Source organism: Aspergillus fischeri, genomic scaffold (genome assembly GCF_000149645.3).
Source record: "Aspergillus fischeri NRRL 181 1099437636247 genomic scaffold, whole genome shotgun sequence".
NCBI lineage: Eukaryota > Fungi > Ascomycota > Eurotiomycetes > Eurotiales > Aspergillaceae > Aspergillus > Aspergillus fischeri.
In genome coordinates, this window is record NW_001509772.1 from 901,317 (window position 1) to 913,974 (window position 12,658).

At 47.7% G+C, this 12,658-nt stretch overlaps 3 protein-coding genes across 3 annotated transcripts; all 3 read left to right on the forward strand.

The window, feature by feature from the left end:
- Positions 1–844: 844 nt before the first annotated feature.
- NFIA_035610 (RBM8 family RNA-binding protein) lies at positions 845–1,422 on the forward strand (the record flags this gene model as incomplete). The annotated part of the gene is made up of 2 exons (XM_001265889.1): positions 845–1,090; positions 1,192–1,422. The coding sequence occupies 2 exons, from the start codon at positions 845–847 to the stop codon at positions 1,420–1,422; spliced, it is 477 nt and encodes a 158-aa protein (XP_001265890.1).
- Positions 1,423–2,630: 1,208 nt separating this feature from the next.
- Positions 2,631–4,493, forward strand: NFIA_035620 (putative glycosyl hydrolase; the record flags this gene model as incomplete). The annotated part of the gene is made up of 1 exon (XM_001265890.1): positions 2,631–4,493. One exon carries the CDS (start codon positions 2,631–2,633, stop codon positions 4,491–4,493), a length of 1,863 nt encoding a protein of 620 aa, XP_001265891.1.
- Positions 4,494–11,269: 6,776 nt separating this feature from the next.
- On the forward strand, positions 11,270–11,764 carry NFIA_035630 (short coiled-coil protein; the record flags this gene model as incomplete). Its single annotated transcript, XM_001265891.1, has 2 exons — positions 11,270–11,511; positions 11,578–11,764. 2 exons carry the CDS (start codon positions 11,270–11,272, stop codon positions 11,762–11,764), a joined length of 429 nt encoding a protein of 142 aa, XP_001265892.1.
- Between the last annotated feature and the right edge of the window lie 894 nt (positions 11,765–12,658).

Genomic DNA, 12,658 nt, shown 5'->3' on the forward strand with positions numbered 1-12,658 from the left:
CTAAATCTACATGAACTGTGAAAGAGTGATTACTTTGAAGAGGCTGAATCGATCATCACAGCTTCAGAGAGCCGATATAGACGCTAAAGGAAGTGCAAATGCGTAGGGGCCTTGATATTTATCATGGAAACTATTACCTATAGAAGCTCTCTATCTCGCGCAGCATTGGTCTTAAGAGGGCACACGTACCCATTGTGCGTGATGGTAGGTTAATACTCGAGACCAGACCTTTGACATACTCCAAATGAGTTATCAATTGACAAGATACTATGCTCATTGCCTTCAACTGCAGCCCATAGCTCAACTGGTGTCATGGTCATCGTCACTGAAACCACAACCAACTACTTCGGAGGATGTCTCTACCGTGCTTCGCTTGGAGATCAGAATCTTGTAGCTTCTAGTGCCATCTCGCAGCCTCGGATACTTCTATTCATCCTGTATCCTCAATATCCATGCTCCAATTTATACTAAAATTCGTTGACTTGAGAGTCAGAGCTTCATAGTATAGGCCTTCACAAAATGCTTCTCTGACAAGGCCCCAAAGATCATGCCATAGTTGTTCAAGATGGGTAAACAATGCTAAAGTAAACGAACCAAAGTCGACTACTGCGCACGTATCGACTCTCCCTAATTTTTCGACTGTGTCATTGTATGTTCTCTCAGGCTTGAACCGCTGAAGGATATTGCGCGATTACATAATCATATCACCATGGCGCCAAGCTTCCGCGTTGTCAATTATCATGGTTGTTGCATCGCTAGAAGCGTTCTCTTGTTCTCATCCACATTCCTCGCCTCTCGGTCTTCATTTACCATCTTAAGACAGCATTTCCTATATAAAATTACCATGTCAACAGAAATGGAAGTCGACGTCCCGCAAGAGGAGGTCCCTCAGGGACAATCTGGCGGCGGAGGTTCCGATCCTCGAACACAGGCGGGAGCCGTTGCAGTGCGCAGTATTGAAGGATGGATTATCATCGCAACCAATATTCACGAAGAGGCCTCCGAGGAAGATGTCACCGATCTTTTCGCTGAATATGGAGAAATCAAGAATTTCAGCCTGAATCTGGATCGCCGCACGGGTTATGTCAAGGTGAGCTGAGTCTTACCTGCTCTGCACTTGGACCTTGCCGTTTCCTACGTCGTTTGTTTCCGTCTCCATGGAAGGTGCTGACATTGCACTTTTTCTACTAGGGCTACGCATTGATTGAATATTCTACCCTCCCCGAGGCATCTGACGCCATCAAAGCCCTAAACGGAGCCAAACTGCTCGACCAGACAATCCACGTCGACTATGCGTTTGTACGGCCTCCTCCTTCCAACAAGGGCAAAGGCGGACCATCAAAAGGCGGCCGCGGTGGACGAGGTCGTAGCAGGAGCCGCGACAGAAGTCGCAGCCCGGAAACTGATAACGCAAGAGATTAAGCATGAACATTGCGATAAAAGAGCCTTCGGTCGAGGCGCATCTTTTCTTCTCTCACACCTCTGATTTATGATGGTCTGTGTTCTGATCAAACGGTTCGAGAATGACCAGACGATCTTGGACACAGCACGTGTAGCTGCTGGTTGGGTTTGTCCCTAATGAGTGCTGGGGGCACATGAAAGTTCATTGTGCTTATATCGCCGGCAGCATGTCTTCCGAGTCAACGCGCTATTTGGGACTGTGATCTGCCCTTAGCCCGGGGAGATAGTTGTCGGCACTGGGACTTGTTTGCAGAATGGTAAGTATTCGCTCCTCCGGATTATCTCCAGTGCTGCTTGCTAATGCTTAGACAAGAAGATGCGGCAGGAATGGCATTCAACCAACGAGATATCCCATACTCTTCTGCTAGGAATTTCCTCGAATTTTCCATATAATTGAGCGTCTCATGTAATGCGTATCTGATGAAAATTAATGGTATCAATACTCGCCTGGGTCATGGACTATCTAGTCTGTCACCTTCCACGCCAATTTCGTACTGGAGTAGAGGTCAGCCAGAATAAACAACGTAGCAAATATTAGGTATGAAGTTGCAGTCACTGTGCGCAAGTACTGTCACAAGACAAGCTGCCGTGCTGGGCCATAGCGATACCCTCCATGAGGCTGTCTATATATTGGCCGCGTGATTGTCTTTAGATGACAAGCCACCGAGTGGGGAAATCTCCAGTATTGCAGCCATGGCACAAGCAATCTGTACTGTTTGACGACTAGCAAGAGAGAGCTAACATGTCGTAGACTCAGTTTCGAGTCATCTTGGACCCTGAGATGCTAAATGTAGATACCAAGCGTGGGTCAGCTGGACCGGATTCGTCCTGCTGGAGGAATGAGGAGCCAAAACCTGCAAGCCGCACGACGGAGATTTCCCCGCAATCCAATCAATCATCTTATCGTCAAAAGAACCTCCCTCCCATGCTGCGAGTCCACAGCCATCGACATCTCGTTCCAGCGATACCACTGCACGGCATGGCATGACATATTTCTTATTGTCCTCGATTGGTCGCAGGTCGCCTTTTGTGGTCTCCATCGTCTCCTCTGTCTATAGACTCCGCATATACTGTCTTTGATTCAACTGAGTTCCCACCGCTGACTGCGAGACTGCTGCTTATCGATCCTTCAAGCATTCTGTCGATGACGGAGGTGCGACTCAGGCAATATGATATTACCTATATCATTATTCCTATATCTTTGCGTTCTATTTATACAATCTGGGGCCATTGCGCTGGCGCAAGTGCCTCAGGACGTCCTTTCCCCGCAGCGACCATTTTCGCAGGAGTCAACGGTGCCCGGGATATCATCTGAAGAATGGCCTTTGACGCCCCCAGGTGTGATTGGAGAGACAGAAGACTCCATTCGAAGCACGCTGAGGGACCTTGTGGATGCCTTGAAGGTAACGCAAGAAGAGTATTTTGAGTTGTGGCAAGGCAAATGGCCGACTGCGATTGACTGGACGGCTGCTGTCCTGGGGACTCATGTCTCCGCTACCCTCTCGTCGCTCACCTCCACCTTGGGCGATGTTCTGCTCTCAACTCTTTCCGCAGACACCGAAAACGCTGAGGGAGAATCTCAGTCCGCCATCCATCGCTCATTGGCGTTCGAGAACTTTATCAACCACTTCTTCGACCAATCCGCTGCATTCTACTACGGTGAAGATGCGATTTCTCTGAGAGGGCAAGCTTACGACGACATGCTTTGGGTTGTACTGGAATGGCTGGAGAACATCAAGTTTCAGGTTCTACATTCCGAGTTGCATTACGATCGGTCGAACGCAAGCACAAAGCATCGCTGGCATGGAGTTCAGTTTCAGATTCCAGCGGCTCATCGAGCGCGACTCTTCCACGAACTTGCGTCCAGTGGATGGGACCGTTCGCTTTGCGGGGGCGGGATGATCTGGAGTCCGTATCTCGGTCCTTACAAGAACGCGATCACAAACGAGCTCTACATATCCGCCAGCATTGGCATGTATCTTTATCATCCTGGAGATGTAATCAGTTCTCCCTTCGCTTCGGCGTCAACAACTAGCGAAGTTGCGTCAGATGGATATCCTCACAATCCTGCCCATTTGCAAGCTGCCATTGAGGGTTATGAATGGCTCAAGTCATCGAACATGATAGGCATCGGGGGCTTGTATGCTGACGGGTTTCACATTAGTGGCTGGCGGAGCGAAACACAACCTGGTACGCGCAGATGTGATGTTCTCAACCCCATGGTATACACGTACAACCAAGGAGTCATTCTGAGCGGACTCAGGGGCCTCTGGCTTGCAACCGCATCACAGGATTACCTGAAAGACGGGCACGATCTCGTTCGGAAGGTCATCCGTGCTACCGGGTGGCCCAACAAGGACGACAGGGAGTGGGCTGGCCTTGGTCGCGGTGGCGTGCTTGAAGACGCCTGCGACTCTTCTGGCAGCTGCTCACAGGACGGGCAAACTTTCAAGGGTATATTCTTCCATCATCTCACAGAATTCTGCAGGCCAATGTATCCGCAAGAGGAAAGATTCTTGGCCGCTGCGAATCGGACGTCGGAAGGAGAGGACGATGATTGGGAGCATGTTTATAAGTGGCATTCTGCCAGATGCCGGGACTATCGACCCTGGATCGAGCACAACGCAAATGCTGCCCTTCTTACGAGGAATGATGACGGCAAGTTTGGCACGTGGTGGGGCAGACGATATCGTGTCCTGGATGATGCTATTATCGATCAAAGTCCTTTGCCTCCTGGCGCGGTGGATTATAAGAATTACGGCATTAGAGGCGAAGGGTGGTCTAAGGAGCAAACTGGTGCGCTGCGTGACCGTCCGTCCTGGACCGCCAGCAGCGCAGAGAAGCCAGAGTCGTCGGATCAACGAACGGGATCGAGAGAGACATGGATTCGGACGAACAGGCCGACGTTGGCCGAGGTCAGGTCGATGGACTATAATGACCGAGGACGAGGACGTACTGTTGAAACACAGTCAGGCGGCATCGCTGTGTTGCGCGCTCTGTATCAGTGGAAAACGACTGCATCGTTGTCGTAGCCAGGAGTGCTAGTGTTAGCAATTTTTTTTTAGTGAATACGCCCATTTGAGACTCGTGATTGTTTCTCCAACATCCCTGTCCACTAGTTGTCCGACAGGGCTAGAAGTGATGTCTGCTACATGTAGTTGATCAGAAAGGACACACGGTTACATTAAGTGTTCAGGGACTTGATCGATTATCTGGTTGATCAATTGATTTAGGACGATGGCAAGCCAAGACGACGACATGCCAAAGCAGACGCGATAGGATCCCTGCGACCTCTCAAGATGTCCTGTCCCATAATCTGCACGGTAGACTGAACGCGTACCATTTGTATGCCAACCAGGCGTCGACCATGGAATAATATGGTTACACGAATGGTCATGATAGGCATGCGAAATCCCTGACATCTACAGCTAAAAGCAAACATGACGGGACCCTAGACACCCCTTCGTTACATCCTGGCGCTGTCCTGCATCAAGCAAACAGTGACGCTTCGTTAATGGACATGGATCTTATCCAACCCCCCCGTCCTCAGACCCACGACCTCACCCACCGCGCGCTCATACCACGGTAGTGACGTGCATCCTGTTAGTGAAGCCTGCGAATAGCAGCCGCAATATGGCCACTTGACAGACGATTGGATTTGGTTAGATGGTCTGTGGTTGGATCATGGTCTTCCGAGGAAGAGGTCAGTAGCCCAACAAACTACGTGCCTACCTAGTAACTAAGCTTGATCATGCATCGATAATACAGATTAGCGCTTACAGCTAGTTAGACTACTGATGGGGAGGGGTGGGGGACGTCCTTGAATGCTGGAGCTTCAGCCGTAGCGTTGACCTCGTGAAGAGGAACGAGGATTTCCCTTATCCACAGCATGATCGGGTTTGTTATTCCGCCAGACATGGGACGGGCTGGCTGGCTCAGACCCAGGTTACGGGTGTAATCATTGACCGCTGCTTTCTTTTCTGGCGCCATGACCATGATGAACAGTTTCTGGCAATGACCGGTTTTCCGTGTTGGTAGTTCTGATCTGCGGATGGAGAGATTCAGGGCGGAACGTCCAGTGTCCACATGAGGAGAGCCAAAGTTACGCAACTGAGGACTTAGATAACGCCAAGTCAGCGCCTAGGATACTTTTGTGGCTGTGAGGCTTGCAGCCGCATGGCACTAGAAATGTGGGCGGCGCAGGGTGGGAGGGGAAGCCGTTAAGCTGTCTCAGAGTCTCTATCTAGTAGCTATCTATCTACTCCGTATCTAGTAGATATCCAACAAGGCTTGTCGGTCTGAATGCTTATGCCAAGGGTGAAATCTAACCTTTAATGACGACAACGGAGACGATGATGACGGTGGTGAAGAGCAGTCTCGTATTCCTTCGGGCTTTTCGGCGTGGACTGTGATGCCTCGCGGTAGAAGCTTCAGGAAGGACCCGTGGACACTGGACAATTGCACAACAGACTGGTACGGAGCAGACTAGACACGGGAAAGAGTCGACTTCTCCAAAGAGATTCAAAATTGGAGAATCAGCGCTTTGAGACGAAGAACATACGGATGCCCACCTGGCGGGTGGAGGAACAAATCACCTGTAAGCGAGCAAGTGACGATCAGCAGTTCTTTATCATGATATTCAGGATCGGCTGCCAGAGTTCTACTTACAGACCCAACCCTTTTTGGACTTGATTTTCCGATGGCTTTCCGTGATTGAGATGATGGCCAACTCTGCAGAGGTAACCAAGAAACATGTAGCCTATGTATGTCTGCAAAATGTCTATATAGGTCTTTCTGGCAGGATGATGAGATTTTTATCTGGACAATAATAACCACCTCATGCTTGGCCTTGTACTAAGGCAGGTAAAGATACATTCGTCACAAATTATCGTAATTAAAGGAGGTCCTAACAAATACCTTAGCAAATGAGCAGCACAATGTTTGTTGTGGAGATGAATATTAATACAACCACCAATCAGAAACAAAAGATAAACGGGGACCCTAGTACATACCCCTGTCCTGTAAGTGGGGCTGCATAACAGTCACGCGGTAAACTACTCCTGATACCCTTACATACTCCATACATCCAATGGGTAGATACCTAACGTAAAGGTACCTAACGGAGGTCTCAAGAATTTCAGCCGTGTTGTGCAATGGGAGACTGACTGACTTTGGACAGAAAAATAATATGGGTAAACTACAAGGGAGGTATCTACACTAGTGGTAGGGAATAGTTCTGACTGACTTCTTTGATAGTAGTTGCAAATATTAATGATCATCCCCCAAACTTCAAATTTAGGCAAATACGTAATACCCATTTATTAGACGGATCCGACCCTTCATGACCATATCATTCTGTTGATCAGAGTGCAGAATTGACAACTGGCAAGAATTATCTCCATAGGATCATCCAATATCCATAAACCCATCAATCCATAGTCGCACCTTCAGCAGGTCACAAGCCACCTTCATGGACGGCGATAACGCATGCGACCTGGCGCTGATAGCCTGATGCGCCCCCGGTTGAGGAATATATTCAACTGGTTCGTCGGGTTTAAACACTCGGCCGGAGGAACAGGACAGACAGTCTTGTAAGTCGCATACCAGGGCTACCGAATTAGATAGGTTAATCATGTTACCATTTTACATCGATATTTCCATAGCGGTACGATGTTGTTTACGAGCCATGATACATCTGTCGTTGTAATTGTCCACTCACTCCAAGGTGGACTGAATGCAATATGTACCTAGGTACCCGAGGAGCCCAACTTGATACCAAAAAAGAATCTACAACATGTCTACTCCGTAGTGTTTTTGGTTTCCTCTAATTAACATAATTAACATAGGATGTCGATATTGTTATATAATTTGAGTGCGCAAGTCCCTCATTTTGATTACCGCACGATTACCACCCATAAAGCCAAGTCAAGCAGACCCATTGGGCTATTTAACCCTCGAGCAGCGGAAGGCATCCGGCTCCAATCATGCAGAGTAGCACAACGTCCTTTGCTTCCCTCCGTCGAAACACCTTACTGGCACGAAACCTTAGCCCCGAAGGATGTGAACAAGAGCTGTCGAAATTGGCCGTTGACCCATTTTGAACATTCCTGATTGGATTGGGTGATATTACCACCTACCTACGGAGTTACTTCTCACCATAACCCTCTCAAGTGTCTTCCCTCGACTCGATGACTCGAGTTCACCGTCCATGGCAAACCAGGATCCATCACTGTTGTAATTCGTGCTGTGGTCCGTCCGAAGCGCTAAATCAAAAGGGATACATTCACGGACATGATTTACAGTACAATGACGTGATTGCCGTCATGGCGCCGATAGTTGCCCTAAAAAGGTGAGAAATGGTGGACTTTCCCACCGGCAACTTCAGCCCACCGCAAGGGGGCTGTTCTTCGCACAGTACACTTACCAGAGTAGTTAGACTAGTCGACTCCCAGTACATGGAAGAGTTGGAGAAAATTCTCTTTACCTTCCCAAAAAGAAATCCTTCGTGTAGTCGGAGATTTAGTCGCCCTGTTACATTTTTCTTGTGTTCTCTATTCTCCATATTTGCTTTTTTGGTGGCCCGTTTTTCTTCATTTGTTGTTAAATGATAAGAAAGGCACAAGGTACACGCTGCTTACTTCTCAGTGTTTTGTTGATTCACAACGGCGGTTGAGATGGGGTTGATCTGAGTACAGTTCCTTTTCGCACCGATGCTGCAGCAGCTAAGAGTTAGAAGGCAATAAAACATGCTGTCGGTACGGAGCATTATTAGCAGTATGACAAAGGATCAATATTATTACATGCTCCATCTGCACGTCCAATCTAAATGTCAGATTTCAAACTTCAATTAGCGATACCCGTATATGTTGGGTAGAGTCGTGATACAAGGCCGAATGACGATATTTTGATCTTCAGATACCGTCAACTGCGTACAGCAATAATTTCTGTTTGTCCGTCTTTATTAGCCATTCCCATACGGAGACACTTGGATTATACACAGAGAATGATGATGATAGTTTGTGTTAAACTATAGAGTGTAGAATTAGATGTAGATAGACTGTCAAGTGGTTCGATCTGAGTGGAGCGAATGCTTCCGACATGATCGGCGTGCTGTACATCCCTGCCGGTTTCACCTCCCTCCTAGTAAGGCGCAGCCATGGTTCCATCAAAAAAATTGTCGAACCCACGGGAATGGATCATCCCTCTTGCTCTCAAACGGGTTGTGATTCGGTAGAACATCACTTTTCATCCTATAACTCGGTAAACAAAAAGTCTCACCGTCTTGATTTCTCTGCCGAATGAGCGGTCATCCATGACTGAACACGATGATGTACAGTCAAACTGCAGGATAGCAGAGTTTCGACGCCGTGAACCCGAGTAGGTCATTTGGATTCTCTTGGTCCTCATACTCATCACTCAGATCTTGACACTGTTCTTTGAATCGCTCGTTTTTATGGATATTGAGAATACTTTCGGAGACCAGGGTACATCTGACATTGACAATACCTTGCCATGACTCGATCGCCATTGCATGACCTTGTCCCTCGAGGACCCCATTGGACTCATTACAATGGATAAAGGAGTTAGTTTCACCCCACTGATGGCTGCGAAGACTTAAGTAGCATTCCTGTTCTTCCCCAGTTTCTCACTCGGCTACAGTGGCGATATGAATATGACCAGGATACCCGAAGTCAAGACTTGCTACAGATGATCTAGTGATCTACCTTAGTGTTTCTTTTCTTCGAAGAGCTTCCGTCATATTGGCGGTCATTGAGATAATCCTTCAGCGTCGGTAAACCATGTTCCCTGGTATATGCGATCGTCCAGTCGATATACATCTTCATGGCATGTAATTGCTTCGTTTTTCCTACGAAAGGAAACTCGCGTTGGATTGTGAGGATCATTCATTCCTCCGAGAGCCAACCACTTGAGTAGTGGTACAAGACTGCAACTACTTACCTAGGACTGAGTTGTAGTCATTACGCCCCTTCTTTACCTCTGGGGGGAGACTAGGTTAGCGCTAACCGTTCTGGCACTAAAGGTAATCATTGACCGAGCTGTTTTGCTGGGAAAACTCACTAAAACCAGACTAAATGAGACTAAATCGAATAGGTGGGAATAGGTGGTTGAAAAGAGGAACCCACTAAGACCAGCCGCCCCCGCTAAATCCACTGGAACCACACCAAATGGGGCGCCTCTTCACCGAAATTCCACCTGCCCTTGACCCTGTATCCGTATGTGCGTATGATCATGCTGAATTCACTACCTCCTTTTAGTGGTATCAACTCCGTGGGTCTAACGACAAAAAGAATGCTAAAATCAAGTGGCGGCCACGAGTCTTCCAGCCTCTAACTTTATCTGGTTAGACACTTGTAACTAACAAAACTACCAATACCAGATTTTATTACTCCTTCCCGCCAAAAGTACCACTCCTTAGGTACTCCATTCTTAGGTACTGAGTTTGTACACTAGGACAGGTGTACGTACCTCCTACGTAGGTACTCCGTTCTCCGTGGGTTGATATCCATAACTCCTACTAAGAGGAGCAGGCAGGCCAGGAAAATATTATTTTTTATCTTGTTGTTACCAGCAATTTTTTTATAATCATTATTTCATTTTATATTAATTTTTATATTAATATTAAAATATTGGTAATTATTTTACCAGTTACTCCGTACAAGCACCATCTCTACCCAGCTACCACACTTCTTCTTCCTCCTTGATACTTACCAGTAGTAATCATAATTTAATATGGTTCCAATGAACACACTACCACTACCCTTACAAGCTGCTAAACTAGCTTCCCTTACGGAGTACCTCCTCTTCCTACTCACCAAGTAGTCTACCAGACAACTCACTATCTGCCTACCTGCTCCGTACCAAGCTGCCAACTGCTCCTACTCCATACCCTAGAGTACTGTCAATCATTTTGATTCTTTTCTCTTCTCTTTCTCTCCCCTCTTCTCTTCTTACTACACTCCTCCTGCCGCCTTCCTACTTACTCTGAAACTATTTTTCTCTCCGTTTCCTCAGTTATCTCCCCGCCATTGTTGTTTTCGACACTCCCGCCAACGTACTTCACACCGTCCACCTACCTCCTATCCACCCGTTTTCGGACTGCGACCGGGCCCCATTTCCACAAGCGCTTCTTGAACGCATCAAAAACTGGGAACAGACTGAAAGAGAAGGAGGAACCGCTGGATTGACGTTCGACTCAGAGAACAAACACTCTGAAATCTTTCTATCCCGAGTTTCGGAAGCTCGACATCTTTCGCTTACCCGATAACGCTCTCCCGAAACTCTCCCTGTCCATTTCTCCTGACTCGTTCCTGGGGTCACAACTCTCCTACTATTCAGCGTCTTTTCTTCCTTTTGTAGCATTGGACTTTACTAAATTTTCAATCTGTTCATTATCAAGATTGCAGAAGGTCTTCGCTACTACTTTCGGAGAGACGTTCGCTCACCTACTTGGTCCCGACAAACTACCTCGAGCGACGAACACAGATTTTATCTGAGTAAATCGCTGGAGGTAGTACCAGATATCGGTTCTCACACTGATCGTACTGGCGAAAGATTCTTGTTAGGCAGGAAACTTGAACGTTGACAAGGTTAAACCTTCACAGCCATTCTACGCGGATCATCAGTTTGCTTTTTCCTTGGGAAGCCACCCTTTAACCCCCAAGGAACCCTTTCAAGAGTCAACCACCCCCGCCACCATTGCGGAAGTACCATGGCATCTACGTCGGATGTACACGGATCCTCGCCTGTTCCAAGTCTACCACAACCCCATGATACCGGTCCCGTACACATGTCCTCCCTCTCTTCATCTTCTTCCATATCCGACGCAGAAAGTGAACGAAGGGGTCGTTCTGAACGCCCTCGAATGGCTAGTCGAAAGCCAAGTGCATCAATTCTAGTGCCTCGCGATCATCCAGAAATTGAAATCGAAGAGGAAGAATTTCCGCCCGACGACGCTCGAGCCATGAGTCCGCGTCGCAACTCTGCTGATCTGGAGCGCTTGGGCAAGGAGGCAAGACAAACCTTGCAGGAGTGAGTTTACCGATACGCCACCTACTGTGGTAATAGTAGTGTGCTAATCTCTGTCTTATAATCTAGACAAGCAAAGGCTCTTCAGTCCTCTCTCCAAGCTCTTGCAGAACGTATTGAGGCGGTCAAGTCCGATCATGACAAACTTGAAAGCGAGAATAAATTCCTGCAAGACTATATCGGCGGACTTACTCGCAACATGACCAAGGCCGAATTGACGAGATCGAGTACCAAAGTCAAGAGATCGCATAAATAACGCGTGCGCCACCCTAGACCCCAGAGCCGGCAGGATCAGAGGCCTCGGCGATCGGGCAATATGATGTCGACAAGATTCATGACCGGGGCATGCTGAATTTCAGCTTACATCGACTTCTGTCCATCTACACTTCCTCCATACTTCGATCGTTACTACACAGCATCTTTACTAGCTGGATAACAGTTTGCAGACTCGATGAGTCGCAGAACAGCCACTTTACCATTACAACAGTAACAGAATATCTACGCAAACGGGGTTCCAGCTGCTGCAGACCTGCAACCTACATTATTGACACTTTTGAACATGACATTGTTCATCTCCAATGTCGGTTGCCTTGTCGGAATTGTCTAAAGGTCCTTCAAGCGGACTTGTCTCAGCTTCGCACCTACCATTGCTCAAAAACAACAAATCTAACAACCCATGACATTTTCAATCAAGCGGCGATCAAGCCCTCTGTACAACAACGCACTTCTTCAAACAACAAATCAGAGACTGCAGGTGATGGTGTCCGTGTGATATGCCCAAGGGAGAGAGAAAGTGTGACATCATAGCATACCATGTGTTGCTATGGAATTCGTTCCGCCACCTTGAGTCGTGCATGATTTCTGCCTTGTATATCCTTGCGGCTGATCTTGAGACATGCCTTACCTACACTTTGCTGCCTTGCGTGGGGTTCGGATTACAACCCGTTCCTTTCGCGGGCTGCCTTGACTTCATTGTCGATATTTTCACTTCTCCTTGTTCTCCCCCTTTGACTCATATCTTTTTTCTCTTTCATTTACCACGGTGGCCTAGTGTATTTTTGTGGCATAGCACGCTCGGCGTTTGGTTGTGGGATCATTAACCTAGACTTGAATGACTTTGGAGCCGCACTGGGACGCATTTGATCTCATG